At 45.7% G+C, this 25,967-nt stretch overlaps 1 protein-coding gene across 2 annotated transcripts in view; it reads right to left on the bottom strand.

Moving 5' to 3' along the window:
• DOCK1 (dedicator of cytokinesis 1) overlaps positions 1-25,967 on the bottom strand; it is a 494,693-nt gene that overhangs the window by 71,033 nt on the left and 397,693 nt on the right. For both annotated transcript variants that reach the window (XM_025467625.3, XM_025467626.3), the window contains exons 31-33: positions 23,739-23,839; positions 14,444-14,502; positions 3,811-3,959 (exon numbers count right to left, since the gene is read on the bottom strand). In XM_025467625.3, coding sequence (XP_025323410.1) covers positions 3,811-3,959; positions 14,444-14,502; positions 23,739-23,839 — 309 coding nt within the window. The remainder of the gene's footprint in view (positions 1-3,810; positions 3,960-14,443; positions 14,503-23,738; positions 23,840-25,967) is intronic.

Genomic DNA, 25,967 nt, shown 5'->3' with positions numbered 1-25,967 from the left:
ATTCCAATAATGGTTTGATGCAGTTTAATCTTCAGCAAAATGGCAGGTTTTTCTTCTGAATCCAGAGGGTTCGCTCTCCACTCCAGCCTCAAGAGCATACTACTGCCCAGACATGACACATATTTCACAAACAGCACAGTAACAGCCCCACTCAGGAAGACACAGCACATTTAAAACAAACAAACAAACAAACAAAAAAACTACATCGTAGGTTCAAAACGTGAATGTTTTGGAAAAATGAAAAACCCTAATGTCTTCCCTTCACTTCATTAGGTTTGCACAGCTGCTATAAAAGTGAAGCCAATTTAAGCCCTTGTTGATGTGACTAATAAGGTTAGGTAATTGGATTGGTGGCGGATTAGTTAAACAGCAGCCAGCCAGCCCCAACCTGGAGGCTCTCTGGGATGGAGGCAGGGTTGTCTGTGCCCTGCTGTTCAGTGCACATGCATACTCGCTGCAACAGGACTAACACCACCAAGGACAGAGGGCATGCCCTGTGCTTCAGAAACAGCAGCCTGTAGAAGGTGAGAGATGACTTGAGACTAGGAAAGAGTTAGTAAAGATATAACAAGTCAAGAGACAGATGCTGTGGTCCAGTAGAGCCCTGGACTAGGGCCCAAGAGAAGCAGCTAGATGCTAGGTAAGAGACAGAGGAAGGGTAGACAAGTCACTGCAACCCATCATGGAGGCCAGAAGAGCAAACAAAGAGAAGGGCACTGTAAACCTGCATCTATCAAACCAAATGACAAAGAGCCTGGCAAAAATGGGGATGACAGGGAAGCAGCAGGTCTAGGAAGCATGACACTCTGTGTGACATTCCACCTGGGAGGCTGAGACAGACCAAGAGAAAAAATAAATTGAGATATCGCAAGAGAAAAGGAGATTGATCTTTCTCCGGGGTCACAAGAACAGATTAATAGAGCAGAGAGGGTTTTTTTTTTGCCCCACAAGTTTTAGTTTTTCTGCTTTTATTTTAAAAACCTTTGGTGCATCCTACCGCTTGTCTTTGAAGGTAAAAGCAGATGACAACACAGATGATCAAAGGGTCAATGATTATTGACCAAAAAAATCCAAGTAGCTGGCCATGCTTGGCCTGACCATGGGTTTTGTGGACCTAGTCTTTATGTTTATGCTTTTATTTACCTATATCCAAGCAAGATATGATTTAAGGACGTGAAATAGAATTAAATATGTGTTAACTAATTCTCGATATTCCTCAAACAGTTCGGTTTTCTGGAAAGAGGTGTCCTGATATAAGACCGTTTTTGAACCTACCGCGGGGGGGGCGGGGGTCACTGTTGAGAATGAAGGTAGAAACACCATGACTCTCCGTTAACTTTGTGCCATTTATTGACAAACCAGAGACCCTGTGAATTGGTGAAAATGAAGCACTTCTACAGAAGACTGTGTAAGATGTTTTAAAGCTGCAGGAATCAGAACCACAAGAATGGAAGGAAGAAGAGGAACAATTCAGGACCAAATTCTCATTCACGCCCTTGTCCTAGTTCCAATTGCTCGACCTTATTTTGACCTGAACAAAGTCAGCTTCAAAGAATGACAAATGACACAGTGTTTTAAAGGGCTTTGATCTTAGTTTCCTGGGCTCATAACATTTATTCACATAAATGCATTTTTCTCCTTTACCTGATTCTTTTTATATGATTTATTTATTTGAGAGAGAGACCCAGGAAGTGCATGCCGGGGAGGTGGGGGGAGAGGGAGGAGAGAGGCTCTCAAACAGACTCCCTGCTCAGTGTGGAGCCCAAAACAGGGCTCAATCTTATGACCCTGAGATCATGACCTGAGCCAAAATCAGGAGTCAGACACTTAACTGACTGAGCCACCAGGCACCACTACCTGATTCTTTAATAGCATTTTTTCATAAGGTCCTTGTCTGGGGCTGGGTTCAAATAAAGTTCAAAAAATCAGATGTATTTTCAGTCTAGGAAAAGGCATTTTAAATGACAATTCCTAGTTGTGGTGAGTTGGCAATGAGATCAGACCATAATTTAGTGCCCGTGGCAGTGAGATGGGTCAAATCTTACAACAAAGATATATTTAAAAAAAAAAATGGTGATGTCAAAACTTACAAAAATATTTTGAATCGGCAATTCCATTTTTGAGAATGCATACCAGGAAAACTTTCAAAAGAAACTCAAGCTATATGCATGCATGTGTTCACTGCGCATTTACTCATAGTAGTGAGAATGTGCAAACCACCTAAATGCTCAGCTAAAGGGATGGGTAGGAGAAGATTACCCATTTCAGTTTATGAAATGTTATGCCATCACAAAAATCATGGTTACTACGTTGTAATCAAGAAAGATGTCTGTGATAGACTGCCAAACAAAAAGAACCAAAAAAATTTGGACAATGTTTACAACATTACATTACATGTGTACAAAGGCTGATTGTAAACCAGGGTGAATAAAAACAGCTGTTCTTTTAAAACAATCTCTTTAATTTTATAAATAAAAGAAGTGTAAGGAAGCCCCCTTCCCCTGTGCAGAGAGAGAGAGAGAGAGAGGAAGGGAGAAGCAAAGGAAGGGAGGGAGGGTGGACAGGTGGGTAGGTGGGCAGCCAGGCAGTCGGTCTTCACAAGTTTATTTTGTTCACCTCTCACAACATCCCTCTGGAGTAGATTCCATTCTATACCACTATTACAGCTCTGAATCGAAGACTAAAGACGTTCACTCATTTGCTGGAGATCCAGGTCGTTCCAGGCTAAGTCGGGAGTCATGGTCTACTACCTGACTTCGTGTGCAAACTCAACTGGTACTCAACAGAGCGCAAGTTCTTTTGGCTTTGGATCTGTTTTTGGCTCCAGCAAGTAGCAAAATTGTTCTTCTTGGCTACCACCTTCGTGCCATCATAATGAAGACTGACCAGTAGGAATCTATAAACTATTTAAAACCTACGAACTGAAAAGGATAAAGGTTGGGAAGGAAAATCTGCTCTTTGAATATTAGATCCCACTACGATCATGCTACCTGATACAGTTTTGGTTTCCTTCCAATAGAGGAATTTTTCTTAAAATTCTACAAAACTCTCTGTGAAAGAGATACTTAGTCACTTGAATTATTATAATATTTAAGCAAAGGTTGCTTTCAATGTGGTGGACCCACTACCATTTGGGTTCTCTCCATGCCTTCTGCAAAGCATCCTAGCCAACCCAGCGGCCCATTGAGGAGAAAGCCTTTGTATGTTTGTGCACATGTCCCCAAAGTCAATATGTAAACACCACACTTATTTTCATAGAATTCAGGGAAGGAGATTTTGTCAATCCTCCAACATATATATTCAGATTTTGTCTTCCCTACTGATACAGTATATCCTGAGCATTTTACACAGACTCTCTTCAAGGAGTTCTTATGAGTCCCACTGAAAAGGACCAAGATGCATATGAAAGAGGAAGAGCAAAGACTTTTGACTTGAAAATAATACATCGGCAGGAAGCAGCCAGTCTGCGAGGACGTGGTCACAACTGGTTAAACATTCTGAGGGTACAGATCAAGGAAGGAGGGAAAGAGACTTTTATTCAGGGTTTAATGTGTAAGTAAATCCAGATAAAAATAAGTAAGTAAAAGCCAATAATAATCTGTAATACTTCCTCCAAAAGATGAGGCAAAGGATGATGGGCTTCTTCAAGAAGGGAAGCCCAGGGTTTTTCTCTTTTAAACTGTAGGAAATTACGCTTTTCATGTTTTTCAACACCCTTAACTCCAGAGCCATTTATAAGTCTTTTCCAAGGTTTTCAAGCTCGAGTGCCTTCTCCCCAAGCCACTTACCACACACCTACTTCGCCCTTACCATCTGGAAGCTTCGCGTGGAATGGAATTCACACTGCATCATGTCAAAGAAGATAGGGATGGTGGCTTTGCGCAGTTCAGTCTCAGGTATTAGCGTCATTTCTAATATCGGGCCGACCATTTCTGGAATGAACTTTATCTTGTGTTGACCTTAAATATAGAAAGGCATTATTCAGAAAATTTTTATTTTTTAAGAGAAAGGATTCTAAAATGAGCTTCGATGGACCAAACAAAACAGCACAGATCAGTGTAATTTGAATGCTCGGATATTGGGGACATGTATCCATTTCTCAACCACAGACATTTTGAATGTGTCCAGCCTTTCATATAAAAAGTGGACTGTAAAAAAAAAAAGTGGACTGTATTCTAAATGTTGTAAGGGAAGTTATTACAGTATCCATATGATGTAATACCTGTAGTCATGACTTATCTGTTATATAAGATAAATACCATTTCACAAATAGACAATTATATCACATGAATCAAGGACATGAGCGGGGCTCTGTAGCGGGGCTGGGAGACAGAATACCTGATACCTCATTTGTGACATTTTGTTATTAACACTAGCAATTTATCCAGAGTTAATCAATCTTACTCATATTTCTATACAATCAGAAAATAGAATGGATCCTCTAAAGAATTTAGGTTTTTTTTTTTATCTTTATTACTCAGTGAATACAAATTTCTATAAAAAGAACCATAAAACAAACTTGGCTGTTACAAATGACCAGATTTAACGAGGTACGTAACCCTCATAATAAACTTAATAGATTTCTAAAATTTATATTAAGTGGACACACATGCAAAATGTAACCTTCACTAAGGAATCTGAATATAACGAAAATCTTACTTTCAATTTTTACTAAATACATAGTATTTTGAATACAGCTATAATAATGTGATTTTCATCACTTCCCCAAATGCTTAATGTCTCTGATAGGCATGTAACTGTGGCAAAGCATTCTCTTAAAAATGCTATTATATTCAGTCTCTCAGGTGACACTTTTCTTGTATTATGCCTAAAAAATGTCAGAGCCAATGTTTCAGAAAACAGATGATAGTGACACCAAGTCGTTCATCAACACAATTTGGGTGTCACAGAGTGCTCTGTCTGTCACTGACAGATTTTACTGTTCCAAGCTGGGAGGAGCATTTAAGACAGGCGCAAGTGGCCGTAGATGCAAGGCTTGGAAAAATAGGTTATAAGAATGATGGTTTTCTAATCTTTGATTATTGACCTTCCATGAATACAGAAACCTGGCCAGGGGCCATCATTAAGCTTTACCTATAGTGACATCCCTGGGGATTTAACCTCTGCAAACAAATGGTCCTCAAGGTAAGCAACGCCTGTGTGTTCTCTAGTAATCGTCTTTAGTTTCTTGTTTCCCCCCCCCTTTTTTTTTTTTTTGCATTTGCATTATGGATTTCCCCTGGAGCATATCTTGCTCAAATTTAATGATGAACTCAGGTTTGGAATCAATGAGTATCAAGGTGACTCTTGCAGTGTAGACTTCAAGAAAAGAAGGATGCACTTTTTTTTCCCCTTTTGAGACAAAGGAAGAACAAGCTAATTATCAGGTCACAATAAGAATACTTTACCTCCGGTCACCTTGCCAATCTCCTAGTTTACAACTCCCAAATTCTTTAAAACCCACCGAGAGTCTTTCTCCTAGTTATAAAACAAGGAGCTGTCTCGTCCCCTCCAAACACTGGGCTGTGCTCTCTTGCCTCCCCTGGGTGTTAGGATGATCTCTGCAGTCACGAGGGTCCAATGATCCAGGACATTAAACCCATTCTTACTCCAGGAAAATCTCCACATACACACAGGTAGACCAAGCAAAAATGCCCTTCATCCAGTCAAACTGAGGAGGCCTTACATATGTGGCTTTTAATGAAAGCACATAATTTGTCCAGTCCTCAAAATCATCCACAAAGGGACACCATGGATGAAAACTATTCCAGACAAAACCTGGCCGATAAAGATCTTGCTGTGAGCACGCTGGCTCTGGCGGGACTGTCTGCGCCACGCTGGCCGACATGCCGTGTGTCACAAACAAAATGCAAGTGGAGGCGGCGCAGGCCAAGGTGAGAGCAGGTGCTCTGGCGGCTGGTTCACGGAGTGCGCTTTGATAAATAACTGAAGAGCTTGGGAAAGAAGCACATTCCCCTCCCCCCTTGTTTTTTTTTTTTTTTTTTTTTTTGAGAGAGTGAGCTTTTGATTTCTCCTTTTGGACTCAAAATGTGACAGGTTTGGGAGGGGGAAAACATGCTGCTATGTCCCATGGGGCAACGCCGTGCTTGCACTTGCATTAAATCGAGCAGAACAGACCTCGTGGAGGGGAGATCCAGAGACACTCATCTCACCGTAGCACACATATTATTGGAAAGACTCAGGGAAGAAAGAGTCTCGTGGAACATTCGGCTTGTTAAAATAAAAACCAAATGGAGATCAGCGTTGAAAATTCTCTGAGCAGACAAAACCAGTTTAGTCCTACAAGCGAGGCTTAATTTAGCTTCTTTTGCAAGGCTAACTTGACCTGGGTCACTTCTTGCTTATGCCCCTGGAAATCGTTAGCAAAAAACAAAAACAGAAACATTTTCCAAACCACTAACCAATTCCCTCTCATTGAAGAGAATTCTAAAATTATAAGCACTCACTAATGTTGTAAGTCATAAGCAGTCACTGCTTTCTCACGATATAAGCTGCTTCATAACGATAATACCCCTAAGCCTCCTTCCACGTATTGGTTTGAGTGCTCTAGGCCTGCAAATTGTCTTCTTGGTATGTGCACAATTACTACTCCAGTGATTCATTGGTTTTTACCTCTGTTATTTGTGACCTTTTGACAGGCTCAAGGTCTGATCGAGTGATAGGTGACTAATTGTGAGATGATAAATATACCTGAGTTCCATTCTTATTTTGTTGGCAGAGCTGGCTGGATCAACCTGCCAATATGTTCCCACCAACCTGAGCCCATTAAAACAAAACAAAACAAAAAAAAAGCCGAGTAGAAATAGGTTGTGTACATTTTAGGGCACTGAGATGTGCTGTCATAAACTTCTAGAGTGGTGGCCTTGGCAATGGCACTCGTGGCAGGCTCCAACACCTGAGATTCACAGCAGCAAAGAGCCAGGCAGCCTGAGGTGACCCCGTTGAGCCATTCTTAGCTGTTTCAAGGGGCTGCTTGGGGCAGATACTTTTATTATAGGTTTTTAATTTTCAAAAATGACTTAATTATTTTACAAGCAAGGAACCCAAGCATGCTGGTTGGTGGTTATTTCTTGCCGTAAACAGATTCATACCTTGAACTGACCAAGGTCATGGCTTACATTTGACCTCTTGGCCGCGGCTCGGGCCAGTCGATAGTCCTGGCTGAAACGCTGCAGAACACAGATCTTCTGCATTAATCACCGTATTCAAATCAGCAACTGCCAGGATGCAATGGGACATTTGCTCTCCTAACTGCATCCTTGATGTTGCAAATCAAAGATCTCCCGCTTGACTCAGCCTATTTGGAGCATAATGACAGATAATGTCGAGGGAACCAACGGCTCCAAAACAGCTTTAAAGATCTGATTTACACCTAAGAGTGCATCCTCAGAAGGTGGAGCCTTCCCAGGGCCTGGAGGTGGCATCACGAAGCAGCTCACATTACCCCAGGCCCATTGTACCTTCCTTTGCAGCAATCCTGGAAATGGGGCCAGTTTCTCAAGATGTCAGCCTCAGAGACTAAAGCAGTGGCCAGGAACATAATTTTTATAGAAAGGAAGAAAAGCCAAAAAGGCAGGAGAGCCCATCAGTCAGGCCAGTCCTGGCTAGAGCTGATTTTTGCAGCCTCCTTCCATGGCAGACAGTGACCTCACAGAGGAGGGGAGGGTTCTGGGGAGCGCTAAGGGGACAGAGTGGGCCGACGTGGGGCAGCAACTGTTTATCAAGCAAGGAAAAACCATTTTATGCATTTATTTATTTTAAAACCACTTTAATACGCTAATCATCAGTCTGAATATCTGCCAAGGTGGATGCCTCTACTTACCCTAAATGATGTACAAATTATTAAGGCATTTCAGAACGAAGTATTGTCATTTGAAATCATACCTAAAATTCTCCTTTGGGGGGAGACACACAATTCCCACTTTGTCCTTGAGAGGTGAAACTGAACAACTTACAAGAAGGTGCTGCCATTCTCTTAGGAAGGGCCGTGTGTGGGAGACTGCCTGGAGGGGCTCTTGAGCAGAGGGGTGCCAGGCGGAGCCCCCAGCACCGGCCCGGAGGGTGCTGGGACCTAGAAGAGCCCTAGAGTCCCCCTCGTACAGCAGAGAGCAGTCTCTCCACACCATTCTCTGACAATCCCTCTCTGCCTTGTTCTGTCCTGGATGGGGCTGTATTTGGTCCTCTCCTGGCGTGAAGCCTGCAGTGTCTGGCCTACTAGGGCAAATGACAAATGCATCTGTCAGACCATGATCAATTAAAATGAATCATGAATGGCCCTCCTCCCTGTTCTAGAAGCCTTGGCATTTCATTACTGAGATCATCATACATATATAAAGAATTATGGAGCGTCAGGATTGGAAGGCTCTTGAAAACTTGAGTCCAACCTCTTTATCTTACAGCCTGGAAAACTGATGGAATCCCAGAAAGACGGGGTCATGCGGGAGGCCACGCAGCCAGGCAGAGGCAAGAGAGGAAGAAAACTCTAGTAGGATTCAAATCTCTTCACTTGGAGCCAGGGCTCCTCCTCTCTCCCCTGGGGCAGCAGGAAGACCCAGCACAGAGCAGCCCCCGGAAGGCTCAGTGCTGGAGATGCAGGAAGCCCATTGACAGCCTGGAGCCGTAACTCAGATTCTGGGCATCTAAGCTGCTGTGGGAAAGTCGCTTGCAATGACCCTTAAGGATCATTGGGTCCCTTGACGATAAAGTGCCTGAGACCAGAACAGCATTCCAGATGCAGCTCCTACATCCATGGAGAGCATAAAAGTAGACAGAGCCATTCTAACCAACTCTTCATCATCACCTGGAAGCTTCTATGCTGGATTTTTACTCCTGAAAATCCAGCTTGTGCCTCACGTTAAACCACACTTCTTAATTTCTATGTTATTAGTATTATCCATAGAATATCTTACAGTGTTTTTCCCCTGAGCTTTTTGCATTTATTTTTCGTGTAATAGCTACTCGAAAAAGATTCCATGCTTCATATAAACAGATGGACAAAGGCTATTCGGAAATCCTAACTCTCCCTAAAGGTGTGCCAGAGCCCCTCCTTTACACAGGTTTGCTGACATCCAGGAACTCAAGAAGGATTAGGCATCAATCCCGCTGTGAGAAAATCTGCTCGGGCTGAAAACAAGCTGCCAAGAACTTGCTGACCGCAGAGCCGGACTGCAGGTGTGGTCCCCCCAAACCCCACCCCTGGCTGCTGGAAGGGTCCTCGGGAGGGTGATGAAGTCCAGTTCCCCACCAGGGAAAACCATGTTCAGTTTTCATCACCCTGTTTCATTCTTCCCAAGGAATATAGATGCACCAGGGCATCTTTCTAGCCAAGGTCTCTGGTCACTACACAGAGAGCAGGAATCTATTCAAGAACTGAGCACAGTGGGATGCAGCTAACGTGCTCTGGCCCTCGGGGAACACATTTAACCTGCGTGCTGTGTGGTAAGCAGAGAGAAGTAGACAGGTGTCTACTTGGAGAGGGGAACAGAGTCACTGGGGAGAGGCGGGAGGGGGGAGCAGAGGCCCTCTGTGGCCACTATAGGCTTCAGGTACCAATCTAAGCAAAAGAAGCCGGGCCCAGGTGGCTCAGGCAGGAAATATCACTGAAGTCTTGCACAGAACCCTCCATGACGCTCAAGAAAGGTGCCTGGATGCCTCTGCACAAAGCAAGCTGACAGTGGAGAACAGGTGCCAGGAAGAGCTTAATCTCCACTGGGAGAGACGCAGGGTCATAGGGGACCCACTCAGGATGGTGATAGGATGCCCCGTGATCAGTTCCTTATTCAAGGAGTTTACCTAACAGAATTACATGGCATAAGGACTAACACTTTCATAGAGAATTCCATGTTATTTTAATTAATAAAATTTTATTGGGGTGCTTGGGTGTCTCAGTTGGTTAAGTGTCTGCCTTCAGCTCAGGTCATGATCCCGGGGTCCTGGGATTGAGCCTCTTCCTCTGACCCTTCCATGTTCTCACTCTCTCTCTCTCTCATAAATAAAAAATCTTAAGTTTTTATTTATTAATTATATTCTTTTTTCTTTTTATTGCTTATAATGGTAAGAACACTTAAGATGAGATCTACCCTCTTAACCACATTTTCAAATGTGGGACACAGTATTGTTAATGTCACCTGTATTACGCTGTACAGCAGATCTCTAGGACTCATTCATCTTGCCTAGCTGGAAGTTTGTACCCTTTGACCAATACCTCCCCATTTCCTCCTCCCCCTTCCCCTCTGCCCTTGGCAACCACCATTCTATTCTAGGGTTCTGTGTGTTTGACTCTTTAGAAACCTCATATAAGTGGAATCATGCGGTATTTCTCTTTCTGTGACGGGCTTATTTTATAAACTTAGCATAATGTTCTCCATGTTTTTGCATTTGGCAAGATATTCTTTTTTTTAAATAAAGCTGAATAATCTTCCATTGAATATACATATACCACATTTTCTTTATCCATCCACCCACCGATCCATCCATGGGCATTTAGGTTGCTTCCATATCATGGCTATTGTGAATAATGCTGCAATGAACATGGGAGTGCAGATACCTCATCAAGACTCTGATTTCAATTCATCCGGATGTATACCCAGACGGGAGATGGCTGGATCATATGGTAATTCTATTTTTAATTTTTTGAGAAACCTCCATGCTGTTTTCCACATGCTTCACCTTACATTCCCACCAACGCTGCGCAAGTGTTCAAACTTCCGTGCACCCTGGCTGACACTCAGTAGGTTTTATTTTTTTCATAATAGCCATCCTAATGGGTGTGATGGGACATCTCATTGTGGTTTTGATTTGCATTTCCCTGATGGTCAGCGATGTTGCCTATCTTTTCATAAACCTATTGGCCATTTGTAATTCTTCCTTGGAGAAATGTCCATTCAAGTCTTTTGCCCTTTTTTAATTGGTTGGTTTTTTGCTATTGAGTTGTAGGATCTCTTTCTACATTTTGAAAATGAACCCCTTAGCAGATAGACGGTTTGCACGTTTTCTCCCATTCCACAGGCTGTCTTTCATTTTCTTGATTGTTTCCTTTACTGTGCGGGACCTTTTTAATTTGATAAAGTCCTACTTATCTATTTTTGCCTCTGCTTTTGCTGTCATTTCCAAGAAATCATTGCCAAGATCAATATCAAGAAGCTTTTCTCCTATGGCTACTTTTAGAGTTTTGAGGATCAGGGGTCTTAAGTTTAAGTCTTTATTATTAGTCCAGTATGAGTTGGTTTGGGGATATGATGTAAGACAGGATCCAGTTTCATTCTTTTGCATGTGGATATCCAGTTTTCACAACAGCATTTATTAAAGTGGCGATCCTTTCCCCATTGTGTATTCTTGGCTCTCTTGTCTAATATCAATTGGCTGAATATGTGTGGGCTTATTTCTGGGCTCTCTGCTCTGTTCCCTTGGTCTCTATGTCTGCCTTTATGCCAGTACTAAATACTGCTTTCATTCTTGTAGCTTTGTAATATATTTCAGAGTCAGAAACTATGATGCCTCCTATTTTGTTCTTTGTCAGGACTTTTGGCAACTTTGGGTCTTCTGTGGTTCCATATGAATTTTAGAATTATTTTTTCAATGTCTGTGAAAAATGGATTTTGATGTCGATAGCATTGAACCTACAGGCTTTGGGCAATACGGACATTTGAACAATATCAGTATTCCTCTATAAAGATGAGGTGTCTTTATATTTATTTGTTACTTCCTTAATCTGTCATCATTTTTTTTGTACCCTTCACTGCTCAGGTCTTTCACCTCCTTGTGTAAGTTGAATTTTAAGTATTTTATTCATTTTGACACTACTGGAAATGGGATTGTTTTCTTAATTTCCTTTTCAGATAGTTCTTAGTATATAGAAATGCAACTGATTTTTATTTTTATTTTTTAAAATATTTTATTAATTCATGAGAGACAGAGAGAGAGAGACAAAGACATAGACAGAGGGAGAAGGAGGCTCCCTGCAGGGAGCCTGAAGGACACTGGGATCACGACCTGAGCCAAAGGCAGATGCTCAACCACTGAGCCACCCGGGTGTCCCAGCAACTGATGAACTGATATGAACTGATATGTTTGTTCTGTATCCTGCAACTTTCTTAATCTGTTAGTTCTACTAGCATTTTTGATGGAGTCTTCAGAGTTTTCTAAATAAAAGATCATGTCTTCTGGAAACATAATTTCACTTCTTCCTTTGTGATCTAGGTGGCTTTCACTGTTTTTTCTTGCCTAATTGTTCTGGCTCGGATTTCTGGTACTATGCTGAATAGGAGTGGTGAAAATGGGCTCCCTTGTCTTCCAGATCTGACAGGAAAAGCTTTCAGTTCCTCACCCCTGAGTATCTTGGCTTTGGGTTTGTCATATGTGGCCTTTATTATATTAAAGTATATTACTTCTATACTTAGTCTGTTGTTTTTAACATGAAGTATTAAATTTCATCAAATGCTTTTTCTGTATCTACTGAAAAAATTCTATGACTTTTATACTTTAATTTGTTAATGTAGTACATCACTTTTGTTAATCTGTGTATGTTGAACCATCCTTGCATCCCAGGGATAAATCCTACTTGATCATGGGGTATGATCCTACCAATATACTATTGAATTTAGTTTGCTGGGATTTTCTTGAGGAGATTTACATCTATGTTAATCAAAGACAGTAGGCTATAGTTTTCTTTTCTTTTTTTTAGGATTTAATTTATTTATTTATTCATGAAAGAAACAGAGAGAGAGAGAGAGAGAGAGGCAGAGACACAGGCAGAGGGAGAAGCAGGCTCTGTGCAAGGAGCCCGACACGGGACTCGATCTCGGGTCTCCAGGACCATGCCCTGGGCTGAAGGCAGGCGCTACACCGCTGAGCCACCCAGGCTGCACAGTTTTCTTTTCTCGTAGTGTCTTTATCTGGCTTTGATATCAGGGAAAGCTTGCCTTATAAAATGAGTTTGGAAGTGTTCCCTTCTCTTCAATGTTTTGGAAGAGTCTGAGAAAGATTGGCATTAATTTTTCTTTAAATGTTGGCTAGAATTCATCATTGAAGCTATCTGCTCCTGGGCTTTTCTTTGTTGGGAAGTTTTTGATTGCTGATTACTTGTCATCTGTCTGTTCAAATTTTCTTTATCATAATCCAGTCTTGGTAGGCTGCATATTTCTAGAAATTTGTCTGTTTCTTCTAGGTTGATTGACATATAATTATTAATAGTATTCTCTTTCAATCCTTTTTATTTCTGTGGTATCAGTGGTAAAGGTTCTGCTTTCATTTCTGATTTTATTTATTTAGGTCTCCTCTTTTCCTAGTTAATATAGCTAGAGGTTGGTCAACTTTGTTTATCTTTTCAAAAAACCAACTCTAATTGTGTTAGATTTTTCTATTGTTTTTTTTTTAATCCTCCATTTCATTTATTTCTGCTCTTAATCTTTATTATTTCCTTCCTTCTGCTGACTTTAGGCTTTGTGCTTTTTCTAGTTCCTTGAGGTGTAAAGTTGGGTTGTTTATATTTACTGATGAAGGTGACATGATAGACCAAATGGACCTAATAGACAGATAGAACATTCTACTCAGAAGCAATAGAATAACATTTTTCTCAAGGCCACGTGGAGCGTTCCTCAAGATATGTCACATCATAGGTCATAAAACAATTCTTAACAAATTTAAGCAGACTGAAATCATACCAAGTATCTTTTCTGACTACAGTGGAATGAAATCAGAAACCAGAAACAGAAGGACAATTGGAAAACTCACCAACAGAGGAAATTAAAAAGCATACTCCTGAATAACTAATGGTTTAAAGAAATAAAATGGGAAATCAGAAAAGATCTATGGAGACAAATGAAAATGAAAACTAACTATACCACAACTTTGGAGATGAAGCAAAAGCAGCAGGAAGAGGAAAGTTTGTAGTGACAAACACCTACATTAATTCCTCATCTTCAACCCAGGAAGCCCCTAGGATTTCCAGTGCTCTAGAATGTTCTACTATCACCACCTGGTGGCAGTTTACCTATATTCAGGGCCCAGTTTTGAGCAAGAAAAAAAAAAAAACAAAAAAACCTTTTTGAGGGCAGAATGTGTTCAACTGAGTACAATAAGCAGGGGCCCTTGTGACAGTGAGATGAGCTACATACATGGTTTGATGCCTGAGAAGCTGGAGGAATGTCAGTGATGCCCAGAAACAAAGAAGTTTCAAGGCAGAGCTGTGTTCAGCTGACATAAGGGGGCAGTGGACTGATTCTTCTATTTGGCCCATAGATCAGATTTTCTCCCTTCCTCTTATTTACGGAAAACAACTATTGCAAAGGTAGCAATTGCCCTTCAAGGAAGAAAAGCAATTCAGATTTTCCAGATGCCCCAGCATAGACAGCCAGGGCCTTTGTCCGCGCCCACCACGGTTTCAAGAGAGTCACCATGATGCCCAGAAACTCAGGCTACTCACCAAGGTTGTACCACATGTCTCTGATTTCAAAGCCAATCTGTCTCCTCATGTCTCCATACCTGAGAACCAAAGACAGGGGAAATGCTGAGTCACTCTTTAGAGCATATGGAAATCAGATTTAGATTCTTTTTAAGTGCAATGAAAGTCTCCCAGCACGGAGACAAACAAAGAAAGTATCAAAGCTTTGACTTCTCTTGGGAACCGAAGGAGAAAAAATCCAGCTGAGAGAGTCTCACCTACCCATCACCACAGATTAGGTAATATTTCACTTCCCACCACCACCACCCCCCCCCCCAACTCCGGTGGGACCACAGGTGAGGTGGTGGTGGCCAGTAATGACAGTATTTTCCTTCTCAGATCTCTAAATGGCAAGAGAAGGACGACCTGGCTCCCTGGCCTCAGGGGGAGCTTGTTTTCAGAGAGGGCTCTTAGCATCCAGGCACTGCAAACACCAAATGACATCCTTTAACCCTGCTCACAAAAGCAGCTTTCACCTGTTAAAATTAAGCCCTGGAGTGGACAACCCAAGCGGGGAAGGCCTCTTTCAAATATCTCCCATCTTTCTTTAGCATTTTCTTTTTTTTTTTTTAATTTTTTAAATTTATTTATGATAGTCCCACAGAGAGAGAGAGAGGCAGAGACATAGGCAGAGGGAGAAGCAGGCTCCATGCACCGGGAGCCCGACGTGGGATTTGATCCTGGGTCTCCAGGATCACGCCCTGGGCCAAAGGCAGGCGCCAAACCGCTGCGCCACCCAGGGATCCCTCTTTAGCATTTTCGATGTAAGGAAGGACTTTGCACTAAAAGATGTCAATAAATATTCCTCTGTTTTTGTTTATCAGGGAAAATAAATGCTAATTTTCCTCCCACCGGGTCAGCAGAGGAGGTGTGTGTTTCGTGAGTAAACAGAATTTGATGCTTCAGAAGATAAACGTTTATTAGTTTGTGAGCAATTTAACTTTTTCCTCTACCGCCTAAGGAAAAAAAAACTGATTATGTTAAAAATAATAATCTGCAAAACTATCGTACGGTATGACGGTTTAGCATCTGGGTCATCAGGCCGCTCTGTTCGTCCTCCTGTCAGCTGATGTGGAAAGGGAAGCTGTGTTTACAGATGACCTGGTTGTGGCTCTCCAGGCAAAGATCCTCCTGGTAAACCAACACCCGTCGCTGTCTGCCACCTTGTAAAAGTCTCCAGTGCCCGAAGCACCTGTCTGTCACCTTCAGCAGGAGAGGGCTGCAGATGCTCATACTCTCAACCAGGGTGACCCGCCTGGCAGGCCCTTCACAGAGGTCCACCCGGGGCCACCGCCCTGGCACGGATGCCCTGGCCTGCTGTACCAACAGACAGACTGAGCTGGGAGCATCAGCCCCTTCCTGTGAGGACAAGATTGTCCTCGGAGGTAAGCAAGCTACCTAACAGCCTAGTCCGCCAACCAGATGAGCACTGATGGGGGTCAATTCAGTGTTTGGGGGGGGCGGGGATCTCAACCAGGGAAAGCACCCATCGCTAGGGCCACAGTGACGAGAGGCTTGTCCACAGTCAGCAAAGCTGCTGGACCAGGCCAGACGGTGACAGAGAGCGTCCTTCAGGGTCTAACTGGCACCCCAAATCGCCCAAGGTCCGTATGATCTAAGCCCCATGGAATTGTGCACCCTTCCTGGGCTTGGAGATCCAGCTTCCCCATTCCCATTTTGCTCCTGTGCAAATGACAAAGGGGCCCCAGCAGCCGCCGTAGGCCAGGCCCGGAGAGGATACCGCGGGCACCCTCCCACCGTTCACTGGGGATAAGCATCTCGGCGCCTAAAGCCAAGTGCAAACCTAGTGCTGGTGCTTCCTCCTGAGGTTGTGAGCTCCTCGCTGTGCAGGTGGAGGAGTCGCCTGGCAGGAGAGTGGGCATCTGGCGAGCCAGAGAGCTCTGCGTGCCAGGCAGGACCCCCGAGAACATAAAGACACCCCCCCCCCCCAGGGCAGGGCCTGCCAGCAGGTGTTCAGATCTCAACACACTGAGCCGGCCAGGTGGTGGATGCTGGTCACAGCAGTTGGCCTGCCACTGCAGGACTAACTCAAGCTTTAAATACTCTTCTAACAGCCAAGGGATTCCTTCGCACCCAGGAAAAATCTCTCTCACAAATAAGAATGGCTAAAAATGGGGGAATCCCTGAGTGGCTCAGCGGTTTAGCACCTGCCTTCGGCCCAGGGCGTGATCCTGGGGTCCTGGGATGGAGTCCCACGTCGGGCTCCCTGCTTCTCCCTCTGCCTGTGTCTCTGCCTCTCTCTCTCTCTGTCTCTCATGAATAAATAAATAATATCTTAAAAAAAAAGAAAAAAGAATGGCTAAAATGCTAGGTGGCTTGGGTCATTCAGGAGTGAGCCAATGTCTGTAGTGACCTAAAGTGATTTGCCATTTCTTCCAGAGCTGGGGTTGACCCCTGAATGCCAGGAGGTCCACGCAGACGGGGAGCCTCTGCCACTCCTGCCTCTCCCCGTAGGTCACCTCTCCTTATGGTGCTGACAGCGGGAGAGATGCTCATGGGCATGCCAGTTGCGTTTTCTAGTTACACTGTGCTGTCTTCTATATGGAAAATGACCTGCCTTCACAGCATCTGAGGATGGGGGTATCAGCCAAGATCCCGGGGCACATCCGTCATGAGAGGCCCTACTGTAGAAAGGGGCTGGAAATGTGGTTTTCATCCTCCAATAAGACAAAGGTGCCGAAGGCCAGAACAAAGGTAACCAGAGGGGCAGGGAGCTGGAAGGTGAGGGCAAGACTGAGTCTCTCTGGCAGCGAGACTTAGTAAAGCCTTTAGCTTTACTAAGAGAGAAGCTTTGGTGAACCTATATATTGTTTTTAAAGATTTTATTTATTTATTCATGAGAGACAGAGAGAGAGAGAGAGAGAGAGGCAGAGACACAGGCAGAGGGAGAAGCAGGCTCCCTGTGGGGAGCCCGATGCGGAACTCGATCCCAGGACCCCAGGATCATGCCCTGGGCCCAAGGCAGACGCTCAACCGCTGAGCCACGCAGGGGCCCAGCTTTGGTGGAGGAGAAAGAAGCAGTGCTCAAGAACAGGGGGGTAATGCTTGTTCCCTGGCCACGGGCTCCCAGGCCTGGTGGCAGCCTTACAGAGCTAAGTCCACCGCTATGAATCCACACCTGAGGGGATGGAACGGGTCCTGAAGGGAGAGACAGAGGACTGGGCTGAGTCCCAGGCAAGGAGAGAAGAAAGAGAACCCAAGTGTTGAGATGCCAAGCGCATGCTCTGCGCCACGGCGTGCATCCCGAGGCCTGGCCAGTCGGGGTATCCCTGACGGCAGAGCACAGGACTCTCAGAGGGCACTGGTTTCATTTGACTCTGGCAATGAGACTGAGGAAGCAGAGGTTCCTGGTGGGGAGCCGCCGTGCCTGGCTCTGCAAAGCTACAGCACCCCCCCATAGCGACCCCACAGTTGGGAGCTAAGGCTCCCCCGTGCCGGAGGCAATCTTCCCACAGCCTAAGTAGACATAGGATCCACATCCAGGCCTGTAACCCTGACCTACAATAGCATGAACCTGGTCTCTGGGAGCTTATCTCAGCACTCACACTGCTTCATTCAGAGAACATTACTCAGTGATTCATTAATTACTGAAGACTCACTAGAGGCCAGGTGCAGAGCTAGGATGGGAAGATTAATGTAATATGGAGAACAGACAAAGGCCACAGACCTTGTGGGGGCCACTAGCATGGTAGCAGGGATGGACATCAAACAAATAATCAACATAAGATCAACACACATATGTAAGTACAGTTCCATGAAGGTTGTGATCATGGCCCTTTAGGAAAAACAGGGGTGAGAGTTTAATGGTGGGCCAGGCTGGCCGTGGCTGCAACTCTCTTGTACAACAATGTCTACTCTCAGATCTGAAGAAGGAAAGATGAAATCCAGAGAGAAGGGAAGAAGAGCATTCTGGGCAACCAGACCAGCAGGTGCAAAGGCCCTGTGGCAGGGAGTGGGTGGTAGGTAAGTATACAGAGCAAAGGAGGAAGTGTGGCTAGAGGACAGAGTCTGCTCTTCTCCCTTAAGAGGCCAAGGGGGATGCAGTGTGAACAAAAGCCACAGAGGCAGCATTTTAAAGTTTAAGTTAAAAATCTTTCTGAAGGGAGGCCTGGGTGGTTCAGTGGTTGAGGTAGGAAACTAATACAAAGACCCACTGAGCTGCTGTCGTGGCCTGAGAAAGGGCTGAGGCGCAGCTGGAAACACCATCCGAAGGAGGGAGAAGAAAATGAGAAGACCCAAGTCAGAAGGATCCGACGGATGATAATGGGCCTGACAAGGGAACAGAGAGGTCACAAAGGAGGAGGAAAACTTACACGGAGTTCTGGAAACAAAGAAGAGAGGGAGACAGTGTCAGGAGTGGGTGCAGGCTGAGAGATGCAGACAGGCGTGGAGGTCGCTGGAGGGGAATGATGGGCGACGAGAAGGAGGTGAGACCCCATCTGTGACCCCATTTGTGACCGAGGGAGTGAAGCTTATGACACGCCGGGCTTGGATGTGCCGCAGCCTCGTGCACTGCGCAGGTTGGACGAACACAGCATCGCTCAGGCACACGGGACACTGACCTTTGCCAACAGGAACTGGGCATGGGGGTCACCGCTTGTTAAATCTGTCTCCCTGGGCCCCCTGCTAATTCCGGGTTTATAGTGAACTTCTTTGGAATTATTGGGGTCTCTTAAAAAAACAAGCACAAACACAAGCTCTACTTTTTCAAACTATTTCTTGTGCTGACCTGGGGTACATAGTCACAGCCTCAGGTAAGGCCAGGTGGCAAGGCGGGGGGCTTGTCACAGCTTCGTTTCCTCCAGTTTCTCTAAAAGCAGTGGCTTTTAGAACATCTCAGAACCCCGCGCTCAGAAAGATGGAGGGACCTGTTTATGTGGAATTTCGAGGTGGCTGTGGAACCTGTCCTCTCAGAAGGTGTGACAGGCTAAGGGCAGGGGTCTGCACTAAAAATATACATATAAATAAGGAAAGATGAGAAATGGCGTGGAGACCGACGAGGGTCTTCATGGAAGGGGGGGGGGGCGTCCTCTGTGCACAGGTTCAAATACACTGACCTGGGGTTGGCCTTCAAACTTGACTCTCTTGGGCTGACAATTTTAAGTCAAGCATTTTATGCTTAGATTTGCTGGCGGCCCAGTGCCTGAATCCCCTTCTCTTCCAGGACGAAGTCTGGTGCTGGACACAGAAGCCTGTGTGCAGTCACGGGTCATGTTGTCCCACCCTTGGACACACATGCCCTGCATACTAAAGCGGTCAAGCTGGCTGCTAAAGAAAAGCCAACTTCTTGATATCTGACTCATGTTTCCTGATTCCCAGTCATGTTAAAAAGGCTGGGGGGGAGGGGGGGGGTGAGAAATCACGGCCAGGTATCTCATGCCACCGGCACCTCTGTCCTTTGTGGGTTGTGACCAGCACCAAGGAGGCCTCAAGGATGAGTCAGTTAAATTCTCTTAGTATAGACTTTGATTCCTGGTGGTTATTTATTCTGTGGTTCATTGGAAAATCTTATCCTCCATTTGGGTTTGACATCATCAGTTCTCTGCACGGTGTGGTCCATTATTTTACGTGACTACCATGTACCTTGGGGAATGTTGCTGGAATGAATATCTTAATTATCTTGCCAACCTAAGTCATCAGGAGGACTGAGTTTCACAAAAGGGAATGAGCGAGCAGATCTCCTGACATCGGGATTTTCTATTGTTTGAGGCCACAGTGGGGTTAACCAGGCAGATAGGAGTTGTTGCAGGCTTGGCAGGGGAGAAGAAAAGGGTGTGTGTGGGGGGTGCTGGGGGGTGTGAGGGTGGGGGCAGGAGAGGTTCCTCAATGAAGCCCCCACTCCGATGCATTGGGTTGGATTCAGGAACCCCAGAGCAGTCAACTGGTCCAAATGAAGGCAGCCAGAGGCTACTGAATGGGAGTGGCATTGCCCCGTCTGCCCTCAGAGGCCCCAGGCCTTCCTGCTAGAAAAAGACACCCACTGAATTATAGTCCACTGTGCTCTGCATGGACACCAGCCCTGTGCTGAGACCTGCAGATCACTGGGCCTCTCGCTCTGCCCCAAGCCCTCAAGGCCTAGCTTAGGCTAAAGCAATCCAGAGCTTCTCTCTGCTCACAGAGCAGGCCATGACCCTTGGACTTGATGTGCCCTTTGGGTATTGGCTGTTGGTTGGCCCTTGGCTCAGTCAGCCAACCTGGTAACCTCCCTGCTGTTTCCCCATCCGGCCAGGAAGCCCCTCCCGCCAGAGGCCTTTGGGCTCCCCTGCACCCCACGTCATTCCCGAATGTTCATCTGCAGGCTGCCCAGGCACCCGGTCAGCACTGCCGTCCACTGGATCGCTGTTCCCTTGGCACATCTGCCCGCCCGCCCGAGACTGTGAACTTCCCACCTCTGGGTCCCTAGCACCTGGACCGGAGCACAAAGCAGGCACTCAATCCCTTTTCTCTAGCACAATTTTAAGTGGATTAAAACATTTCTAGGCCCTGGAAATTTTAAGTATTGGGGTAGGACGACTCTAAATGTGTCTCATGTAGATTTTGGTATTTAGAAATAAAACAGCACAGTGATTACAGTGTTTAAGGTGCAGAAAGAAGCATGACGGATACAACAAACACGGGTGAACCCGCCACGCGTCTTAGCCACACGGCCTCCCGAGCCATGAGCGCTTGTCTCCTCGGTGGCCTGTCATGGCCACACGCTGAGCTGGGGCCCCTGGGAGAGGGGCCCTGAGGCTGCGTAGGAGCTGGAGCTGGGGTAGTCCTACCAAAGTCTTGCGAAGGCAACTTCTAAAATGCTTAGGTTAGGGGATCCCTGGGTGGCGCAGTGGTTTGGCGCCTGCCTTTGGCCTAGGGCGCGATCCTGGAGACCCAGGATCGATTCCCACGTCGGGCTCCCGGTGCATGGAGCCTGCTTCTCTCTGCCTGTGTCTCTGCCTCTCTTTCTCTCTCTGTGACTATCATAAATAAATAAAAATTTTTTAAAAAAATAAAAGTTTAAAATGCTTAGGTTATTTCCCCCTCCCCCTTGGGGAATCCATGAGAAAATTTCAAAAGGAAAATCCAGAATCTCTTATTGCCACGGTTATGAGGAAGAGAATACTCAAAGCTCGATTCAGAAGCCCTGCCGGCTCTGGAAGGGGAGACACCAGCTGGCTGTGTTTAATTTTCCTTGGCTTTGAAGCCTATGAATGCACACAGCTATGTGGGAAACAAACGTTTTCTTTGGCGGCCAAGGCCCTGTGTGGTTAATGCATTTATTGACGTTGCTTTAGCTTAGACTGTTAACACTCCCACGACAAAAGAAGGCCCAGTGCACAGCCACCCGGCCCTGGCCTGGAGAATGCTCAGAATCAATTGTTTTACTCTAAAAACCTCACTGGAGATGCCAGCTCTTTGAAGACAGATTTCTGGTTTAACTTCCCTTGTCCTGCAGGCACCTTCAAGGGTTGGCCACGCTGTGTGCTTGGCAAAGAGTGGGTTCTGCGGTCAGCTGGAGCTGGGTTTGGATTCCAAACTCACCGCACAGTGAACCCCGTGCACATGCAGGTAGGGGCATCCACCTGCTACGGCCCAGCTGTCCTTCCACCAGACTGGATAACGAGGCGTCCCAGGTGTCTGGGGCTGGCTGTGAATAAGTTGTATGGTGCTCAGAGTGTGCCAGTTATTTCTGCTTCTACTAAAGAAATTTCCACCATGAGAGTATTGAAACAATCAGGCCAGCAACAGCCATTAGTCTCCACCTCTAACTTCATATGAGCCCCGAGAAGATGTAAATTTGGCAAAGCGGGAGCTTCCCGATGGAGCCAGTCCCTAGGAGGTGCCCCTGGAGTCTGTTTCTTGAGCCAGGACTAGATGTCAGACCCCACATTGGCTGTGCAAAGGCAAGCTCTTCCTTCCCAGTAGTCGCTGGTGGGCACTCGCTTGGCCTGAACCTTCTGGGGCATTCCTCTTTTCTGAACAATGGACAGTTATCTGCATCAATGGCCAACTGGCTGGAGCCACCCAACTGAGGAAGCTTGAAGGAATATGACCAGGTGCAAGCTGACCTTTATGTAGATGGGACAACACAAGGATTTAAGGGTCTCAGAGCAGAGCAGGTGAACATCTTGGGTCCTGAGCTGCCTGGGTTAGAACGACCGGGTGTGTGACATTGGCCATGTGACTTGTTCAAAACGGGTTTCACCCTCCTTATTGGGTGATAAGGGAACCCAATAAACAGTTTTTGTTTTTGTTTTAATGATTATACATGAAAAATGCTCTCGGAGGGCTTAGAAAGTCACTGGCACATAGTACATGTTCCAATAAATATTTGCTGACATAATTCTTACTCTGCAGGGATGACGTGCTTTTGATTTGGCCAGCAAGTGAGAGACACACTCACATAACAGGAGGAGCGTTGGAGGGGGGCTTCTGTTACCTTTTGAGACTCCCTCTGGCATTGCTAATGTCAGGGAGTCCCAACGCCTTGGAAGAGTCAATGTGAAGCAGAGGGATTATGAAATAAACACACAGAGACTGGTGACACAGAGACATGGGAGCAATAAGAGAACTCTTCTCAGAATTCCTCATGAAAGGGGCACTCAGAGAAGAGAGAAGTCAGGGAAACTGAGGCAGAAAGAGAGACAGCAAGAACCTCAGGGCACCCAAAGTGTGCAAAGAAAGTGAGCACAAACTCTCTTCTTTGTCCTGGGCCAGGAGCCGTGCAGGACAGGCTCAGAGCTGAAGGACCCAGACAGGGACGCGGGGCTTCCGACAGGTTTGTCAGGATCATCCAAGGACTAGCTCGGTCCTTCGGATCGCCCACCGGGACCACGACGCGGGTAACCCCTTGCAAAGAAGGAAACCTCAGGCACCTCTCACTCCAGAGTTCTTCGACAATCCCAACTGTGCCAACGGCTTGCACGAGAAGCTTCCTTTCTCGAAGGAGCATTGCACCAGCAGACGGTAAGAGCACATGTGGGAGGACACCAGAAGAGCGCACCGCAAAAGCAAGGAGCTCCTGAAACTCCCAGCATGTGTGGTGTTAACGGAGGTGCGTTACGCGGACTCTGAATTTACCAGAATGAACTCTGCAGTCTTCGACCTTGACTCATGGGTTAGGAAAGGCAACAGCAGACTTGTGGTTTGAAACCGACCTTTCACGACACCATGATTACACCTTAAGTTGTACACCAAGTTGGCATAGAGACAACACAGAAATTATGCTAACAGAGTGGCAGGCACCTGCCCGTGACTTCGGGGCTGGACACAGACTTACTTGTTGAGGATTTTGGCTCTCTTGGCGCTTGAAAAATTCTCCAGTTGCAAGGACTCCTGAGTGAGGAAAGCGACAGCCAGGTGAAAGTAGTTGTTCCAAAGCTGAAAACCAAGAAGGGGGAGATGCTGAGATGCTGAACAGCTTAATATCGGATCTCAAAACGCCCTGAGACTTGCCTCATTTGCCATGTACACACTTGTGAAAGGTTTAGAAATCCACACTCACTGTATACAGATGTCTGGTCAGCCAGCCACTGGGCGTGGGCACCAAGGACATGGCGCATGTGCTCCAATCCTACTCTGCAGGCCACTGATCTAACCTCCTGGTGCCTCGGTTTCCTGGGTGGTAAAGTGGGAACCTCAACGTGCCCAACTCCTGGGGTGCTCAGGGGATCATGGGACTGAATACGTGCAGACGCGTCAGGGGGCTGCCGAGCCCACGGTAAGGACAATAATGTGGGCTCCTATTACTAGAGTATCGTGGGGCGCCTTCCTTAATAGTATATAAATTTATATAATTTACGATTCTTCAGATACTAAAAATGTACATAAACACTAGATAACTAAGGCGAAGAGTTGTAAAAACATCAAACATTTTATATTTCAAAGACTTACAGACTATATGTGGCTTAACAGGCAATTTACTATGAAATGACTTTGTTACAAAGCTCTGCATGCTGGAAGCTCCATCTACTTAAACACGGTAACCTAGACTTGCCATTATAAGAGTGTCATTATCGGGGCACCTGGGTGGCTCAGTCGGTTAAGCACCCAACTCTTGAGTTCCGTTCAGGTCGTGATCTCAGGGTCATGAGATCGAGCCCAGTGTCAGGCTCCGTGCTCAGTGGGGAGTCTGCATGTTGATTCTCTCTCTGCCCCTCCCCAAATAAATAAATAAATCTTTATGAATAACCAAATAAATAAATAGACAAAGGCGTCATTATGGGTAGATTCTTAAAATTATGGAACTAACACCCTGTAGCTATGTCAATGTGTAAGACCAAGTCAAGAACACGAAGATGCAGGAAGAATTCTTGGATCTCACATGGGGATGATTTAAACATACTCCTGGCCTTTGCCCATCACTCCTCCACCCACCATGCTTATGCCAGAGGACAATCTGCGGGAGCTTCCGCTCCTGGAGGGAAAGAGCCTGGACAGAGTTCCTAGCACACGTCCAAGCTCAAAAGGCCTTCCATGGCCTTTAGAAGAAATCTGGGGTTGTTGGTTTTCTCATTTACAAAACAGGGATCATATTTATCTATCAAATGACAGAGCTGCAAAAGGTTCTATAAAAAATAATGTGTGAACGGTATTGACTCTGTTTTGTAGTCACCTGTGAAGTAAGTGGGAATTTGAAAGCATAGCTGTAAGGGTGTGTGGTCTTCCATTTCTCTATCACTTTTCATGAACTGGGCACTTTCTTTAGTAACATAGCAACTTCTTGGATTGCTGCCGAATCAGCCAGTAAGTCCTGTGGCCCTGATTCTCAGATGAGGGGAAGAGACTCGGCCAAAGCCACAGGTTACACGTGAAGTGGATGGAGGGTCTCTAGTCGAGGTCCCAAACCTCATAGCTGATGCTCTTTCATCGCCCACAAAGGTACATTCTCTTTTAGCTCCATTTGTACTAAAAGAGTCTATAAGACACAAGTTGCTTCTTTTGTTTTTGGAGCTCACACTTCCCATCCCAGGTGCCCCATTTGCTGGCCATGGCCTCCTGCTGCAGCACTGCCAGGAAGCATGGACCTTTTGTGGGTCTGTCCCAGGAGTCATGGGCGGGGGCTCAGCTGGCGCTGCGGGCTCACAGACTGTAACACAGGGATGCTCTGGGGGGATGGTGATTCCTGGGGAGGCTGTGTATGTGTCAGGGCAGGGGGTTTGGGAAATCTCTATGCCTTCCTCTCAGTGCCCCTAAAGCTTTGAACCTAAAACTGACTTTAAAAAAAAGTCTTGGGGGTGAGGGCACCGGGTGGCTCAGTGGTTGAGTGTCTGCCTTTGGCTCAGGTCACCATCCCAGAGTCCTGGGATCAAGTCCCACATTGGAGCCTGTTTCTCCCTCTGCCTATGTCTCTGCCTCTCTCTGTGTGTCTCTCACAAATAAATAAATGAAATCTTTAAAAAAAAAAAAGTCTTGGGGCACCTGGGTGGTTCAGTAAGTTGAGCATCTGCCTTTGGCTTGGGTCATGATCTCAGGGTCCTGGGATCGAGCCCCGCGTGAGGCTCCCCGC

This window comes from Canis lupus, chromosome 28 (genome assembly GCF_003254725.2).
Source record: "Canis lupus dingo isolate Sandy chromosome 28, ASM325472v2, whole genome shotgun sequence".
In the NCBI taxonomy this organism is placed as follows: domain Eukaryota; kingdom Metazoa; phylum Chordata; class Mammalia; order Carnivora; family Canidae; genus Canis; species Canis lupus.
The sequence above is the reverse complement of the archived record's forward strand: the minus strand, read 5'-3'. Positions and strand labels throughout refer to the sequence as shown.